Source organism: Stegostoma tigrinum, chromosome 2, assembly GCF_030684315.1.
Source record: "Stegostoma tigrinum isolate sSteTig4 chromosome 2, sSteTig4.hap1, whole genome shotgun sequence".
Classification (NCBI taxonomy): Eukaryota; Metazoa; Chordata; class Chondrichthyes; order Orectolobiformes; family Stegostomatidae; genus Stegostoma; species Stegostoma tigrinum.
The window spans coordinates 35,751,765-35,771,167 of record NC_081355.1 but is presented as its reverse complement, the minus strand read 5'-3'; the positions used below and the strand labels follow the sequence as shown (position 1 = coordinate 35,771,167).

General features: G+C 41.8%; 1 protein-coding gene across 10 annotated transcripts in view; it reads right to left on the bottom strand.

The window, feature by feature from the left end:
• The window catches only part of si:dkeyp-120h9.1 (Y+L amino acid transporter 2-like), a 158,172-nt gene that overhangs the window by 22,341 nt on the left and 116,428 nt on the right, over window positions 1-19,403 (bottom strand). For all 10 annotated transcript variants that reach the window (XM_059653405.1, XM_059653404.1, XM_048555870.2 and 7 more), the window contains 2 exons: window positions 2,371-2,496; window positions 749-893 (listed from right to left, as the gene is read on the bottom strand). In XM_059653405.1, coding sequence (XP_059509388.1) covers window positions 749-893; window positions 2,371-2,496 — 271 coding nt within the window. The remainder of the gene's footprint in view (window positions 1-748; window positions 894-2,370; window positions 2,497-19,403) is intronic.

Here is a 19,403-nt window from a genome sequence, read left to right as displayed (position 1 = left end):
ATCTCTTGTATCTTCTGTTATAGTGGAGCACACACAAGAGAGTGTTTCCCTGGGAATCCTTAATATTGATGAATGTTCATGGCATCTGATCAAACATGGACAAGGAAACCTGTTGCTGATTACCAACAGCATATACTGAGGTATTCAAACCAGTAACTTTTTGAACAGTTCAAGGAGCCCAGCCTAACTGTGAAATGTGAAAAGTTTAGCATGAAGTGAAGTGGATGGCTGTTGAATCTGTTTTTTTTGGGGGGGGGCGGGTGGCAAGAAGAGAAAAGGGAGGGGTGGTGTGTGTCTGTGTGCGTGTGAGAGAGAGAGCGCGCGAGAGCGAGAGAGACAGCGAAACAGACAGCGACTGGGACAGAGAGACAGAGACTGGGACAGAGAGACAGAAAGAGAGAGACATGTAATGTGACCTAATAAGCAGGATCCAGAACTAACCATGCAGAAGACAGGATAATACTGTGGACATCAGTTAATGGACTCCCTGACCATAGCCTCTTTTTACGCTAAAACAGAAATGGCTAGAAAAACTCAGGACTGGCAGCATCTGTGGAGAGAAATCAGGGTTAACACTTCAGGTCTGCTTTCTATCCACCGACGTTGCCAGTCCTGCTGAGTTATTCCGACAATTTCTGGGTTTTATTTCTGATTTCCAATATCCACTGTTCTTTTTGTTTATTTTGTATCGGCTGCCCTTACCTTGTTTGTGAACAAGCAGACATCTTAAATAAATCACATTACTCACCTCTCAGGGTTTTGAATCTCTTCAGTCACAAAGTTAAGTGTGTCCCAGCCGGAATAAGAATATAGTGCTGAATACAGAGCTAGAGCCATCTCACCAGCATTTAATTTGGAGCCTTGAAAGGAATCTTGAAACTTATCCGTTTCTCCTGCAATAGTATTAAATAGTATTCAGTATGAACAAATGGAATTCAGTATATTCCTGTGAATAAGCCTTTACAAGGTGAAGATTCTGAAATCTCTGAATATACACTGTAAACTTTTTATTATCTGGTACCAATGGGATGAGGACAGTGATAATTGATCAAATATTCCAGATAATTAAGAGGTCTACATAATCAACGTGAATTGACGCATTAAGTAATTAAAACTTAATACAAGGAGTTTCTATCCACCGTTATATTTTGTTTGCAGCATTGATCACTTAAATAAAAATGCAATTTTGCCTTAAATAAAACTTACTGCAGAGTGCCTGCTCACTTGCATTCTCAACTGACTTCCCGGACATTGCAGTAGGTCATGGTATTTGAAGAAAAATTCACTCAAAATTGAAACAACTGTTAATATTTTGTGTGGCCATTCGATTGACCAAGTTTGTTTACATTGAGATGAACAAATTATAAAAACATAATTGGATAAAATAATACAGTAAACTTTACAGTATTTGAGGTATATCATTTTTGTCAGTTATCAAGACTGTCAGGTCATAATATGCTGGTTGAAACAAAGTTTTCAACAAGACTCAAAAAAAATCTTTTTCAAATGAATTGTTACATTTTCCAGTCTCAAAACATGGGTACCTTTTGTGAGTTCAGACATTGGCACAATGGGGTTGAATATTGAAGAGGCAGGTGCAGGGCTGAACAATGCAAACTGCAATCTTGCAGATTAAATCAATTTTAATTGACACAGTTGGTGGCACTAGAGTAATCCAACAATTATAATGAATCGCTGAAAGATCGGGAGAGCTGCCAATAAATCTCTCACTCCAATGAGCAAAATTCTGTTCTTAAGTGCTGTGCAGATTTCATAAACATTTAACATCAAGAGAAAGAAAGGAATGAATTTACAGTTACGCAGCACTTCGTACGTCCTCAACATGTCTTTTGAATTGGGGCAAATGGAACCAATGAACTTCAATATTACAAAGTCCAAGCTCCCGAATAAACAGATAGTATTTTTGTGTTAGCATTGGAGAATAACCAACTGCTCTTCTTCAATTATTGCCACAGGATATTTTAGATTTTACCAAGACAGATGTTGTTTTAATGTTTTATTTGAATAATGCAGTACTGTTTCAGTATGGTGCTGTGGTGCCAAGTTAGATTATGTGCTCACCAGAGGGGTAGTTAAACATACCACCTTCTGAGCCAGCCAAGATTCCAACTTAAGCCAAAGCAGCTTATTATCTCCAATTATGCATTAGCAAAAGTATAGTAGAAGTCAGAGATAGACACATTTCAACTCTGAGTAACTAGTTACTGCAGTTTGTCAATGGATCAATGAATTTAAACAATGTTGGATTCTTTTGCAACAGTTAATTACTTTACAAACATAAAATCATCATATACTGTATGTCTCAGGAGATTTCCAATTAATGAAATGTAACAAATTAAAACTGTTTACCTTGACAAAGCTGCACGAACCCAGCTATGATGATGATGATCAAGGCAACCACTTTAGCAAAGGTGGACACCACCTGCAGTGTAGCTCCCCACTTCACCTTGGCACAGTTCACCAATGTCAGCATACCTTTAGATTCAAAACATGTCATCAATTTTTGAACAAGTTCAAGAAGTAGCTAGAGGATCCAAAATCAATCCTATCTGCCTCCCTATGTCATTGTATTTGTCTTTTCATCAAAAAAAAATTCAGCAGCTTATGTGGCAACCAAAAGGCCATACCTCAAAGTCCTAAATCAGGCCATGGGACACATGTCCTCAGTTGGGGGTGTCACCAGTCAGTCAAAAACAGCGAATAACCTTATTTTAATATTCAGTCAAGGGATCTGGGTGTCACTAGCTAGACCAGCACTTTTTGTCCATTCTTAATTGCCCAGAGGGCATTTAGGAATCACTCACAATGCTCTGGGTCTGGAGTCACATGAAGACCTGAACAGGTAAGGACGGTAGTTTCCTTCCCTAATGGGCATTAATGAACCAGTTAAGGTTTTCCTGACAATCAATACATGGTCATTATTATACTGTTAATTCCAAATTTTGTTTTATGGAATTCAAATTACACTGTTGCAGGATTTGAACCCAGACCCCAAAACATTACCTGGGTCTCTGGATTAATAGTCTAGTCATTATACCATAGGGCCATTGCCTCCCCATCTTAGTCCGGGACATGGACACAGTTAGTCAGCTGCTTGGTCTGGTCAGGGGTTCCATGTCCTGATAGTCTGGGCAGTGAGACACTTTGAGTCCCGTAGGTCCAGTGCAACCAGTCAAGAAACTGCAACGAGATCAGTCAGGGCTCTCCATCTAAGGTGGTTAAGGGGGTGGGCACAGTCAGATCTGGGGCCTGTGCACTTAATGTCAAGTTGGGTTATCAGAAGTCACCACACTGGTAGGAAAGTTGGGAAGTCAATGATGGAGATTGGAGGCAGCGTTTTGGGCTAGACAAAATTTGTAATGGAGGAAACTAAAAATACAAAAGGTGGGCGCAAAAGTGCATTGGAGGACATTCCTGACTATAGCAAAGAGGTCATCAATGGTCACCAGCAACCCGGGATCAATGGAGAACAGTGCACCCTTATGGCTAGTATGGCTAGGGTGTAAACACGGGGCTCAGGGGGTAATATTAGAAGGTAGAGATTTAAATTGAAGAGTTCAGAATAGTGGAACATCAGAACTGATGAGTTTAACAGGGATTACAAGGTTTGAGAGGAATCCTAGATTACTAGGTTGAGACTGCGATTCACTATGCAAAGTATGTTCCCTTCCGGCCTTACCAGAATCACAAATCCACACTGAAAATGTGAAATAGCTCCCACTGAACTGTCAGTGGTGCACTGGGTGGTTTTATCTGTCTGAACACACCGATTCTACTTGTGATTGATGTGAGGCCCTTCAAGGAACAAGTATATTAATCAGGCACTTACACAGATGGATTGAAGGCAACTAAGTATCCATGTGTGTAGATACAAATTCTGGTCAGAAACAAATCCTGACCATGCCACAGGGGAGGCAGTGGCCTAGTGGTATTATCACTAGAACATTAATCCAGAAACTCAGCAAATGTTCTGGGGACCCAGGTTTGAATCCCATCATGGCATATGTTGGAATCTGATTTCAATGTAAAATATCTGGAATTAAGAAGCTACTGATGGCTGTGAAACTGTGATTGTTGGGAAAAACCCATCTGGCTCAGTAATGTACACTCGACCATTCTCACCTGGTCTGGCCTACATGTGACTCTTAGGCTCTCGCAATGTGGTTGACTCTTAACTGCCCTGTGAAATGGCCTAGCAAGCCACTTTGTTGGATCAATTACTAAGAAGTCTCAACAAAGAAACTAAGCCACACGGACCACCTAGCATCAACCTAAGCATCAGAAAAGACAACTACAGAAACAGTCTTATCAACAATGCAAAGTCCTCCTGCCTAATATCTTGGGGGCCAGTGCCAAAATTGGGACAGCTGTTTCACAAACTAGTCAAGCAACAGCCTGATATAGTTATACCTGAATGAAAATGCCCTGAATACCACCATCACCATCCCTGGATATGTCCCATCCCACTAGCATGACAGACTGAGCAGAAGCAGTGGCACAGCAGTATACAGTTGGGAGGGATTAGCCCTGAAAGTCCTCAACATTGACTCTGGACCCCATGAAGTCTCATGGCTTCAGGTTAAACATGGGCGAGGAAACCTCCTAATTACCATGTACCATCTTCCCTCAGCTGATGAATCAGTACTCCGCCATCTTGAGCAACATTTGGAGTAAGCACTGGGGATTGCAAGAGCACAAGATTTACTCTGGGTAGGAAATTTCCATACCCACCAACAACAGTACCTCGGCAGAAGCACTACTGATCAAGCTGGTTGGGTCCTAAAGGATACAGCTGCTAGACTGGATGGAGCCAACAAACTGGGAAAAAAGAATACTTGACCTCATCCTTACAAATCTGCCAGCTGCAGATGCATCTGCACATGACATTAATGGCAATAGTGACCACCGCATAGATCTTGTGCAAACAAAATCTCGCCTTCGCATTGAAAATAACCTCCATCATGTTTTGTGGCATGATCACCGTGCTAAATGTGGCTGGCATCAAACAAATCCAGCAACTCAAAACTTGTACGCAGTACCTAGAAATGGCCTCAATGTCCTGTACAGCCACAATATGACATCTCAACTCCAATACTCAATGCACTCACCAATGAAGGCAGTGTACCAAATGCCCTCTTCATTACCCTGTTAACTTGTGCCTCTACTTTCATGGAACTATGCACCCGCACCTGCACCTAGGTCTTTTTGTTTGACAACACTCCCCAGGGCCTTACTGTTAATTATATAAGTCTTGCCTTGGTTTTCCTTAACCAAAATGCGGCATCTAACATTAATCAAAACTAGTTTCTATTTGCCATTCCTCAGCCACTGACCCACCTGGTCAAGGTCCTGTTGTACTCTTAGATAATCTTCTTCACTCTCCACTACAATTTTGGTGTCATCTTCAAAGTTACTAAGCATGCCTCCTATATTCAAATCCAAATCATTTATACAAATGACAAAATGCAGTGGACCCAGCACAAGACCTAGTGGCACACTGTTGGTCACATGCCTCCAGTCGGAAAATCAACCTTCCATCACCACTTCTGTCTCCTACCTTCAAGCTAATTTTGTATCCAATTGGCTAGCTCCCCCTGGATCCCATGCAATCTAACCTTATTAACCAGTCTACAATGCGGAACCTTGTCAGTGCAGAATTGCTTGAAACTCCCCAAAACTGACACCGCCCATTTTTGGTAAAATCTCTCCATGGTCTCACTTGTTTCTATTCTGTATCCTCCTCCACCCCCACAAAACTCTGAAATACATGGGCTCATCAAATCTGGGATTTAGTGCCTCAATTTTATTCCCAGCAGTGGTGACTGATGTGCCAGTTGCCCAAAGCTATTATTCCCTCCCTACATTGCTATCGCCTTTTCCACATTTAGGATACACCTTAAGAACTAACTTTTAGGTTAAATGTTTGGGCGTTCGGTCAAAAATTTGTTTATATGGCACAATCTCATAATACAAAAAAAGGTAAAGTCACCATAGTCCTCCTGGACCATACAACTGTTCTCTCATTACATTCTCTCATAACCTTGTGAGGAGAGAGGCTCAGAAGGAGAATCCTTCATAGTATCATGCTCCTTTGAAATGCTGTGCATGTTTCATGTAGTAAAGGTGATATACAAGTTGTTTCTGCAGACTATGTTCAATGTGAAAAATTGAATTTTATAGAACTATTTCCTTTAATTGTAAAATGAAGTCTATAGAAAGTCAATTAGTGGACAGCAAAGTGGTACAGTGGTTAGCACAGCTACCTCATGGCACCAGGGACCTGGGTTTCATTCCATCCTTAGGGGACTGTCTGTGTGGAGTTTATACATTTTCCCCATGTCTGCATGTGTTTCTGTGAAGAGCTCCATATTCCTCCCACAGTCCAAAGATGTGCAAGTTAGGTGGACTGGCAGTGTTAATTGACCATAGTGCTCAGGGATATGTAAGTTTAGGTGCGTTAGGCATGGGAAATGCAGGGTTGGTGGAAAAGGGGAGGGGGATTGGTCTGGATGGAATGCCCTTTGGAGGGTCAGTGTGGACTTGTTGGGCCAAATGGCCTGTTTCCACACTTTATGGATTATACGTAAGTAAATCTGAAGCGTATGACTTTAAGAAACATCCATTAAGACACTTATTCGTAACTTGGAATAATAATGCTTACCCCTCTCTTCCCTCCCTGGTTAGCATAATGTTTTACATGTTAATTAAAACAGCTGCATCCACAACACAGGAAATGAAAATAGAAATAAAAATAAAAAAGTGGAATGAATCTGACACCACCACATTTATCCCAGTTCATTTACCATTTTTATGTCTAATTGAAAATTTAATTGTGGTTTGTTGATGCCTGGTACCCTCCAAAGATAATGTGTTGTGTTCCATTTTAAGAATTTCAACATGTATTTTAAGGGCTTCAGGTGCGGAAGGCCATTCATTTAAAAAAAAAGCAGGACAAGAGAATGGAATTCCAGTCATTTTTGTCCCTTTACATTGCTTTTGCTAATACATGCCTTAGTCAGAGCTCTTTCTCTCATTACTGAGGAAATTAAACTAACATTTAAAATCACCTTTAATGTAGAAATACTTCCTGTGGTGCTTCACAGGAAGCAATAGCAGGTTAGAACCGATGCAGAGTTAAACAAGTCAAAGTCTTTTAGCTGGAGTTTGTTTGAAGTCATTTATAGGTGCAGGCTCTCTCTGACGCATCTCTGCAGGATGTAGTTCCAAATGGGGAAGTCAGGGATTAGAGCCAAGTTCAGCAAAACCGTCTATTTCACTTTTAATCACTTGATATTTTAAAGAGGCTTTATGTAATTATTTCCAATAAAATGACATATGGCAGAACAGGAATATAATCAGTAATTTAAAAGTCACAAGTGTCCAATAATCCTACTTAGGAACAAGATTGTTGTTATATACATATAGGGCAGAAAGCTCTATGGGTCTGTGTGATGTGGGCCATGACAGAATTGTGGTAAAGCCCGGTGAGGCCCATCTTGACAACAGGGGCATCTTACACCATTTTTATGCTGTTTATAAATGGCATGGCAGGGTTCTCACTTGGAAGCGACAAGTTATCAATTAAATGAAAATTATTGCTTTTTAAATATCTTGTTGATGGCCCAACTCCCCTCATTAATATTCGGCTATCTTATCAGACTCAGCCAACAAGCTAGATAATGAGAAAACACAACATATAAACCAGAGCGCGTATATGGCGGATTTGGCTTCCCGCTTGTTTTGAGCAACCTCCATGTTATTTATGACCAAATTTCAGTGCTGGGCATGATCCACCAACACCAGCCACACACACCTCTCATGCACTCATGGTACCTCTTCAGGAGGCAGGGAATGCTGGAAACATAGACTTGCACAAGCACCTACCATTAAAAGGCTGCATTGGGACACTACACACACACAAACAAGCAGCCAGCTTAACGACAAGGCCATGTTGCATCTCTGGGCTACTCACATGCTGTCTTAATGCTTGTTTGCTTAGCACCTATCTGCATTCACAGTGCTCAATCGAGGGGGTATACACATTATGTGTAAAATACACTACGTCACACTCATATCAACATGGGTCAGCTAATGCACTGCAAGCAGCCATCTTTAAAAATCTTGGGAAGTGGTCCGCATGGAAGTCCATGGAGGGGCCCATCAGTCAGGTGGTCCTGGAACAGTAAGTTGAAGGCTGCCTCCAATATCAGTCCAGGGGACTGGCAACATTTAGGCATCTGATAGGGGTTTTCTCAGTCAGGGGGTCTGTGTCTCCACAGTCTAGTGAGTGGGTTACAGTCAGTACTATGTCCTTAAGTGGCCTGTCCAAAGGTTAGGGGTAATGCAATCAAGGAAATATACAGCCTCCAGTCAGGGGTTTGGGCACTTCTTGCTGAGGGCTGTTCTATTAGGTAGATCAAGGGGACGGGCCATGGTTTGTCTGTCAGCTCTGTCTTCAGAAAATAAGAGGAAAGCATGATGGAGGGCTAGCGGGTACACAAAGAATGACAATTGTGAATGAGGAGATTCAGAGGTGCATGTACGGGAGGTGGGTGTGGGCCAGGGGAGGGGTGAAGCCTGTGGAGTTTATAGGAAGGGCTACCAGGAGTGGGACTTGTATATTCAGGAGCCTTACCAACTCATTGAAATGGGGAGTGCAAGCCACTGGCTGAAGAATACTCACTACAGCCTTCCATCATGCTGCAAACTGAAGTTGTGTAATGGAGTAGAAAATGGCGCAACCACACTGGGAGTGGGCAAGGTAGATGACGCAACCTGTGAGTGAGGGAGAGGCTGCAAGACCCACTGATGTTAGGCTTTTAAAGAGATTTTTCTTTTAAATCATTGTGTTTATGCTCTTTGAAAAAAAAAGTCATGTTTAGTCCAACATTCACATTTTTTGTTCAAAATTATCAAGTTGCTCATCTTCAGTCACCCAAACATTGCAGCATATGCTATTGCAACAGATTGTCAACCAGATGTATAAAACAACCCCATTTTTCAGTCCCAAAAATATTGTCTTGTCTCCATCTAATGTAAAGATTCACCCTTCCCTCCCATGCCCATGCCTTTTCATTGGGGTGCAAGAGATCAAATAGATAAAACAGGCTGTGTTGAAAGTACCAGCAGGAATTTAAGATGTGCCCATAAAAAGCAGACTGTGTAAAGCGAAAGACGAAGGCCAAAACCGATGCAAGCATTTCACTTTTATGCTCAATATAGACGTAAACAGCCATTTTTCAAGATATTTTTCAAGACTTCTAAGGTCAATTCATACACCTACATCCATGATACCTGACAAACTCCAATTTAAAATAACCTATGGGATCAGCTTCAATCATCTTCACTGAATGGAAAAATTTCTCATTTCCATTCTAGACCTTTGATCATAAATTTTGAATTCATAGGTTCTAGTTATTGACCCACAGACAGAGGGAGTTGTTCTTCTCTACCTAACTGAAGCCCTTCTTTCTCTTAAAACAGCTGTAAGACAACTCTCAGTAAGTTTCTGTTCCAAACAGAAGTCTTCACTTTTCCGCATAACTGAAGTCCCTCATCTCTAGTTGCATCTCTTGCATCCTTTTAAGTTTTTGCATCTTAAACAGTATGGAGTCTTGCACTGTTTATCACATGCCAGCTGAGGCCTAACAAGTCATTTATAAAATTCAGGCAAAGTTCTGAAACTCTTTGATGTTGTATTCCATTCCTCAGTGTCAAATTCAATACATACATACAACGTGTATTTTTTTCAAAGAATCACTATCAGCTTGTCTTATACCCATTTAGAGATTCGTGTGTAGGTCCAGTTTATTTATTGTCTCCTTGCAGGAAAGCTCTTTCATCCCAGAAGTCAATTTAGTAAAACATTATTGCACCCCCTTTTGAAGGTAAATATATCTTTCCTTACTTGAAGAGACCAAAATTGTGCACAGTTCTCCATGGGAGGCCTCACCAAAACCCTTTACAACTGCAGTAAGGCTTCCTAGGAGTCAGATGCAGGGAACAGGAAACACAGCAACCTAAATGACAACTCCTTGCTGCCTTATTTCAATGATGTCATTGTCCAGCAGCAGAAGCTGTACTGGTAACTGGTTGAGCGCATTAGGAATCTGTCATGACCAAGGATAATTATTCCAGATCATCTGCAGACATACTAAACTTTCAATTTCAACACTTGTTTTGTTCCAATACGAAACAAGGCTGTTTTTTTTTGTTCACTTTGTGACACACGAGCGTCACCGGCTGGGCCAGTCTTTATTACCGGTCCTTAGTTGCTCTTGAGAAGGTGGTGGTGAGCTGCCGGCAATGAATGGCTACAATCCTTGTGCTGTGGGTTGACCCACAATGCCATTAGGGAGGGAGTTCCAGGATTTTGACCCAGCAACAGTAAAGGACCAGTGATATATTTCCAAAGTCAAGATGGTGAGTGGCTTGGAGAGTACTTGCAGTTGATGGTGTGCCCACGTATCTGCTGTCATATTCTTCTAGATGGAAGTAGTCCTAAACTTTGAAGGTGCTGTTAATGGATCTTCGGTGAATTTCTGCAGTTCATCTTAAGTGTTGGTGATGGATAGAATGGATGCTTTTGGATATAGTGCCAATCAAGTGGGTTGCTTTCTCCTGGATGGTGTTAAGCTTCTTAGTTGTTGTTACAGATGCACCCCTGCAGCTAAGTGGGGACTATTCCATCGTTCTCCTGATTTATGCTTTGTAGATGAACAGGCTTGGGAGAGTCAGGAGATGAGTTACTCACCACAGTATTCCTTGCCTCTAAATCTGCTCATGTTGCCAGTCTATTCACATGGCTGGGGTAGTTTAGTTTCTGGTCAACAGTAATCCCCAAGACAGTGAGGGATTCAATGTTGGTAACACCATTGAATGTCAAGGGATGGTGGTTAGATTGTCTGTTATTGGTGATGGTCATAGCCTGTATTGTGTAGTGCGAATGTTACTTGCCCCTTGTCAGCCCAAGCCTGAATACTGTTCAGTTCTTCTTGCATTTGAAGATGGGCTGCTTCAGTATCTGAGGAGTCACAAGTGGGGTTGGACACTGTGCAATCACTAGCGAACATCCTTATTTCTGAGTTATGATGGAATGGGGGTCCTCAATGAAGCAGTTGACGTTGGTTGGGCCCGGGACACTACTCTGAGGAAGTCCTGCAGAAATGTCCTGGAGATGATCCCTAACAACACTAGCCATCTTTTCTGCCAGGTATGATTTCAACCAACTGAGGGTTTCCCCCATTCTCACTGATTTCCATTTTGCTAGGGCTCCCTGATGACACAATCAGTGAAATATGACATTGTTGTTACAGGCGGTCAGTCTCACCTTACCTCTGGAATTCAGTGTTTTGTCCACGTTTGAACCAAGGCTGTAATGAGGTCAGGAGCTGATTGGCCTTGGCGGAACCCAAACTAGACATTACTGAGCAAGTGCTGCTTGATAGCAGTGCTGATGACATCTTCCACCACTTTACTGATGATCGAGAGTCAAGTGATGGGAGGTGGGGGATAATTGGTCAGATTATATTTGCCCTTCTTTTTGTGTGCAGGACATACCTGGGCAATTTTCCATTTGTTGGGTAGATGCCAGTGTTGAAATGATTAACTCAGAGAGTTTGGTACAACTAAACAAATGACCATGGGTATAAATTCAAAAGCTATCTGCAAGGAGATGACTCTGGTATATCACACTTGATGCTGTGTCAAGGAGGCTTCAAAGTGATTGACTTGAAATGAGCAAAAGGCACTACAAGCTGAGCTGTTGCCTCCTGGGAGTTATCTCAGACTGTGAATATGGTGGGAAAAAGTGATAGCTGTGTGGGTAAGAGATATGTTTTGTGTCTCCTTTTACAAGAATATAAAAGAACAGGGGTTGAAAAGCAGTCTAACCTTGGGCTAGATGAGCAGGCAGAAGAATGGGTGCTAGTGAACCATGGCCAGGGGTCTAGATCAGAGGAGACAGGTGTAAAGCTTCAAGGAGGTTCAATGATTGAACATGAGCAGTCAATATTAGTGAGTGAACACACCATTTATATCTCACATTCTGTCCCATTCACAAATCACCAGTCACTCAGCTACCAACAACGTTGAACAAATTAGGACACCTTCCTAACATTCGTATGGTTTGCTCTGCCGTCATTTAGCACTGTTATAGTCCTATCACCCACATCTCTCAGTTCACACACACTGCTTGTTATTCAATCATGAGAGCCACATCAGCACTACACTCCCTGATGTTTTCCCCTTGCTCTTGTTCAGTCAGGGTGGTGCATAAACAAAGGCAGAGAGTGGACAGGTGCATGCATGTCCAAATCCCTAACACCAAATAGATGAGCTAGTTAGCTGCAGCTGTTATTGCTTAGCCCAGCATATTAGTTCCTCATCATCCTCCTCTTATTCCACAATCCCTTCAGATGCATAATTTCCAAACGCTGAAAGCATGTTTATGCACCATTATGTTGCCTCCTTCCCTTTCACTTCTCCTCTTAGATAGCCAAGATACCTTGGCCATCAATACTGGAGCAACAAAGACACTTACGAAGCCATATCATCACTTGCTATCCAAAGATAGTGACCCTGCATGTATTGTAGAGAATGTGTAACCCCAGCAACTGCACACACTATAACACTAACAGAAATCACATGACACCATGATTGACGTCGTCTAGGGAATGGGGTGGGGGGGGGAGTTAAAATGGTTTGCGACTGGGAGGTGCAGTTGTTTATTGCAAACCAAGCGGAGGTGTTCTGCAAAGCGGTCCCTAAGCCTCCGCTTAGTTTCCCCAATGTAGAGGATGCCACAACGGGTACATTGGATACAGTATACTACATTGGCAGATGTGCAGGTGAACATCTGCTTAATATGCAAAGTCATCTTGGGACCTGGGATGAGGGTGAGGGAGGTGGTGTGGGGGCAAGTGTAGCACTTTCTGCGGTTGCAAGGGAAGGTGCTGGGTGTGGAGGGGTTGGAGGGGAGTGTGGAGCGGACAAGGGAGTCACAGACAGAGTGGTCTCTCCGGAAGGCAGACAAGGGTGGGGATGGAAAAATGTCTTGGGTGGTGGGATCGGATTGTAGATGGCGGAAGTGTCAGAGGATGATGTGTTGTATCCGGAGGTTGGTGGGATGGTATGTGAGGACAAGGGGGATTCTCTTAGGGCGGTTATTGTGGGGGCGGGGTGTTGCAGGAGACACGGTCAAAGGTGTTCTCGACCACTGCAGGGGGCAAGTTGCGATCCTTAAAAAACGCGGACATCTGGGATGTGCGGGAGTGGAATGCCTCATCCTGGGAGCAGGTGCAGTGGAGGCGAAGGAATTGGGAATAGGGGATGGAATTTTTGCAGGGGGTGGGTGGGAGGAGGTGTATTCTAGGTAGCTGTGGGAGTCGGTGGGCTTGAAACAGACATCCGTTTCTAGCTGGTTGCCTGAGATGGAGACAGAGAGGTCGAGGAAGGTGAGGGATGTGTTGTAGATGGTCCAGGTGAACTTGAGGTTGGGGTGGAAGGTGTTGAAGTGGATGAACTGTTTGAGCTCCTCTTGGGAGCAAGAGGCAGCACTGATACAGTCAATGTAATGGAGGAAGAGGTAGGGTTTGTGGCCAGTGTGGGTGCAGAAGAGGGACTGTTCCAAGTAACCTACAAAGAGCCAGGCATAGCTTGGGCCCATGCGGGTACCAATGGCCACCCGCTTTATCTGTAGGAAGTGGGAGGAATCGAAAGAGAAATTGTTGAGGGTGAGGATGAGTTCGGCTAGGCGGATGAGGGTGTCAGTTGTCATGTGAATTCTGACTTTGTCCACCCCAGTCCAACACTGGCACCTGGACATCATGGCTAAACACTGGACACAAGTGAGCTGTAGCCTGAGCTGGGGATAAGGAGACAGTAAGTTCCAGCTTTCCAGAGACTAGGTTCACACCCAGGTTCTTCTGTAGAGGGCCGAAATAGCCTTCAGAACATTAATTGGTGATTCAATAGTTGGTGCAATAGGAAATCTGCCAGAAAGTCTGTGGTCAATGAATTTAGACAAATCCACTACCAACGTGGTTTAAGTCCTTATGCAAAGCTCAAGACCAACCTCTTGAGCATGGAAATGGTAACCACTACGTTTGCACACTTATGAATGCAAACATGGCACAATATCTAATGGCTAATATCTCCTGCTTCATTGTAGCACAAGCACATTCCACCAAATTATTAATGCTGCAATAGAAGCTAAGACTAACAAACAAGATTAACTTTCTCACATCATGACTGTTACTTACATTATTCAAAGAGGCTTTCATGATGTTCATTAGTTCAGCAATCTGTCTTCCTACACACTGAGGACTGCTGAGGCATTATCCCAGAAGCGTGATAGTGGTTTTAATGGAGTAGAAACCTGCTGTCCCCTCTCAAAGACAGTATTCACACTCTCAAGGCCAGTGACTCTACCTGGTGCAGCTCACGGCTGATCCTTCCATGCCCACAGCTACTTGACACCATCCTCCATGATTATTTGCGGTCTTCACCACGCCTCCACACCAGCCCCTGTCTAAAGGGGTTGGCAGCTTTCCATGAGCCAGGCTGCAACCCTCGCTGAAGCACTGTATAAGACTAGGGGTCAATGAAATTAGGAAAAGTTTGGAATGTTTTCACTTTTGCCCCATGGCCAAGGAAACACTATGAAGGCCAACTGCGAATAGCGACTTGGTTGAGTTGATTAGTAATAGCCCTCCTGTAGAAACTTATCCAGTTTTGTGATATCTTTGCTAATTCTCTATCATCCTGTGGTCAAAGGGGTTGCAAGAAACCACAGTCATCTCTGAAAATAGGTGTTTTACCTGTATAAATTCACACAGCATATGCTACATTTTAACTAGTACTGACAGGAGTGAATGGGGTTCAGTCCTCTTCCTGAATGAATAATGAACTGTGTGAGGTAAATGGAAGGCACTCACAAGTTGCTCTGCTACAGGGAAACTATTCTGCATACTTCTGGCAGACGTCCCTTGCAAAACTAAAGCCCTCTGTAAAAGTGGTTGAAACATGGTGTCAGGATCAGAGGGATGAATTGACACCACTCTACACCATTGTACTTCAATTAAAACATAGTTCCCTGATACAAAAATGAAGGAACCAATTACAAGGTTTTGAGTGAAAGAAAGAAGAATTTTATTACAATTAACTCTGAGAAAAAAAAATAAAACATGACATCAAACACACACATGCAAGTACAGAAGTTTAAGTAGTGGAGTTTCTAGCACAAAAAGAAAATTCAACGCTGAGCAGTTTTCAAAAAAAAAAGTCCTAGAGTATTTGAGGTATTCGGTTTAAATCTGATATCACAGTTGTTGAACAGATGGCTTGTATCTCAATATTCGAAATTTCCTGAAATGTGTACATCAAACAGATGATTTGATTTGAGTGACAGGTTTGTCATTTTGACGGTGCATTAATTTCAGTTCAGACTGGACCTTGTTTATTTACAGTCTCATGAACTGGCTCCACAATTGATCACGGTGGCCATCTTATGTCGGTGTTTTTTGCATTCTTTAAACAATTTTAGGCCATAAAAGAACCGAATTGTTAAAAATATGGAAATTAAATATCATAACAGTGGCTAGCAGCAGAATCATGTACCATTTTGAAAGAAAAATGGTACATCTAACACTAAAACAAAACCCCTACAGCCAAACCGTGCAACTTTAGCCTCTTCCTGATTTTACCGGCTTGTGTTTCTAGATCTAAGAAAAATTACTCAAGTTCTCAAACCATCACCAATCTGTTTGAACTGCGGACCAGGCTTCTGGATTACAACTTCAGCAATATAAAAGCTGTAAATTTTCTCAATTTAGGGTAAAGATCACAGTATAGAATGTAATGCAAGTATTTGAGGTGTAGGCTAGGGGGACCAAATTACTTTTACCAATTTTCATCTTCTTATAAAATGAAAATACTTTCTTTCGCTTCATATCAACTTTTTATCAAATCTTACACCCCTCTGGAGTACAGCACTAGAAATCAAGCCCCACTATTGCCAGAGTCATCGCAAAAGTTAAATATTTCATCAAAATGCACAAATTCCCCAACTTATCTGTCTTTTGGACCCAGGCCAATAGAAAATATAGACCAGGTTTCTGTACTTGAAAGAGTTACTTATTACAAACAAATAAATTCTAGCTCCAGGTAAATGACTGTGAACGACTGGCATAACTGTACGAGTTAAAACTCTAACCACCTTATAAAAGTCTGCACACATGCAGATGGACTAAAAAAAAATTGTTGTTACAGATGGAGGAAATAATTGGGAGGACGGCTTAATAGTTCTTGTCCGCAGAGTTCGCCGAGATGATACATTTGTCTTGCTAGGATTTGCCGCTCCTCGATGTCTCTTTACTAGGTACATCCACTTGTTTTCAGTTGGCACAACGCAATTAGCTCACAACTGATAAGAGTGCCTGACTTGTAGGTCAAAAACAACAGCTTACTGCAAGCAATGGAGGGGAAATAAACTGAGCCTCTGCAGGCTACAGGTATTTTTCTAAATCTCTAGAGAAAAGGACATCACCTCCTGTTCTGGAAGTTCTGAAGGCTTCTGGCTATATTTAGTCACACTAATAAGCTGCTAACTACTTGGGAGCTGATCACATAGTTGCTGGCAGGCAGACAGCCGTTGTCATTAACAACTGGTTATCTTGCCACAGTCAAATTAGCTACTTATTGATAGTTGAATCTTGATTCCTATGTACCTCTTGGTGTCAGGCTGTCTACAGTAACCTGTCCTCAATGGTTGCACAAGCAACAGTGTAAACAATGAGTATCAAGTAATCTGCTTTTAAAAAGTGCAACAATCGCTTCCAAAATCCTTGGTTTTTGAAACTCTTTTTTCTAAAAAAAAGTTCCTTTTTGTCTGTCCCCAATCGAAATACAGAATAACAAAAAAAAACTGCTCACTCTACAATCTTGTTGCAGATATAAATGTGCAAATCAACGTCTAACAACTCAGTGAGGCAGAGTTAGCATAGATAGAGATTTTAAAGTGATCTTAAAGTACATCACTGTTTTATGATGAGGTATTTAGATTTAGTCGTATATAAAGCTTTGGGTCAATGGATTGACCTTTCACCTGAATGACCTGAGTTTGAATCCTGACCAGGACGGATGAATCACTCCTACCACACACCCCTAATTATATGGCCCTCTATTCAGTACACATTTGATCAGTCTAAATCCGGCTTTCAAATGGGCTGTAGTTTCACAACACACACAACTTTTTCTAGTTCGGTACTCATGACTAACTTACTCAGATGTCAAAAAAGTCACTGCAAACTTTGGAACAGAATGCTGTTGCAGTCAGTACCCATAAAAAGGAAGTGTTTCAGTTCCTGCTGCTAATGTCTCTCACCCAGGAGCACAGGAATGAAACTTATAAATCTGAAGAATACAGAGGATTTTTAACATTACATTTTCTTTTGTTTGTAACAGACTACTGTGGTCCAGTATCCTAAACTTCCTGTAACAAAAACTCATGTACCATTTGTCTCTTGTAATTAGAAGCACAAGTGTTTGTAAGGTTGTGAATGGCTCGGGTCAGCACTTTCAATGTTATGAGACAAAAGACCTTTATTTGGCATGCTCCACAAATTTTTTTAATCACCATTAAATAAAATTGGAGTTGTATATTGGCTCTCATAAGATCAGCTCAATAGTCAAGGCCACAAAGCTAATCAGGACTTTCATCATGGAAGATTACTTAGCTGGGCTTTTTAGAGGTTTATAGAATCATGAGGGGCGTGGATAGGTTTAACAGCCAAGGTCTTTTCCTGGTGTGAGGGAATCCAAAACTAGAGGGCAAAGGTTTAAGGTGGAAGGGGAAAGATTTGAAAAGGACCTGAGCAGTAACTTTTCACGCAGAGGGTCGTGCGTGTATGGAACACTTTGCTGCCAGACGAATTGTTGGATGAGGTAGAACTAGAACATTTAAAAGACATTTGGATTGATATACGAATAGGAAGTGTTTAGAACTAACAAAAACAGAAATTGCTGGAAAAGCTCAGCAGGTCTGGAAGCACCCATGGAGAGATATCAGAGTTAGCATTTTGGGTCAATGCTCTGACTACTCAGGGAGTGATACAAAGATTTAACAGACTGATCCCTGGGACTGCAGGACTAATGAATGAATATCATCTGTGGGGGTGGGGGGGGAGCGCAGGAGTATCCCATAGAAACCTATTTCAACTCTAGCAGGACTAGACAATGTAAACACACGGAGAAGGGTCACTCAACTCGAAACATTAACTCTGGTTTCTCCCACATACGCTGCCAGATCTGCTGAGCTCTTCCAGCATTTTCTGTTTTTGTTTCTGATTTACAGCATCTGCAGTCCTTTTGGTTTTTAATTAGAATTTAGAGGGATATTGGTCAAATGCTGGCAAATAGGTCAGATGGGATGCCTGGTTGGCGCAGATGATATGGACCAAAGGATAAGTTTCTGCACTGTATGACTCTATATGTATCAACTCTTAACACAAAGAAGAAAAAAAAAGTCAGCTTCCCTCCAATACATGGCAATCTTCAAGATATTCCAAGTATCTTCTTCACAAAGCCTTATTGTTGTTTAACTTCTGCAGGCATTTAAAAAGACTTTACACAGATGTCTGGCACAAGCTATATCATCTTCTGCTGATGCGCATTAATGTTTGAAAGATGTTTTAAAATAAAAATGTTGACCAGAAAGTAGAAACCACGCGTGCAATTTCAGAAAGCACAATTTCAATTATTTTCCGCAAGCCAGTTTTACTGTTAGAGGAAAGTCCTGGAACATGTGGAACATAATTTAAGTTCCTACACAATAGAAATATAAAATAAATATGTTTACCATTGCTGTGGTTCACTTCATTTATCTTTTGGGCATTTATGGCGTACAGCAGTTGACCTAAAAGACACCGCTTTGTATGAATTCGAGCACTCATTGCTTGGTCTGTGGCAGAATGAAAAATTACCCTTTTTGTTCCATTGTTCGACAGAGTCCACATAACTACTGACCATTTCCTCAATGCTTTCAAAAAGGCAGAAAGCAGTCAGGTCAGCATATAGACATAACTGACAGCTCTCTTTCCAAGTAAGGATATACAGAGCCAGAGAGAGAAAACAGCAAGTTCTGAAAATATAATAATTAAAACAAAAGCACTAGTTAACATGGGCTAAAGTTGGATTTTCACTCCAGCATTTCTAATCCAGTTTGGGAAACAACTGCATTTTTGGATGAGAGAGAGTATTTTGCAGAATTTCACAATACAGACCATGAGGACTTAAAATTCATGGCACATTTACACAAAAAGATGTTGTAATTATAGCTGTTATTTTATGCTAAATGTTTCCATGTGTCTGAAGTGCAAAACCAA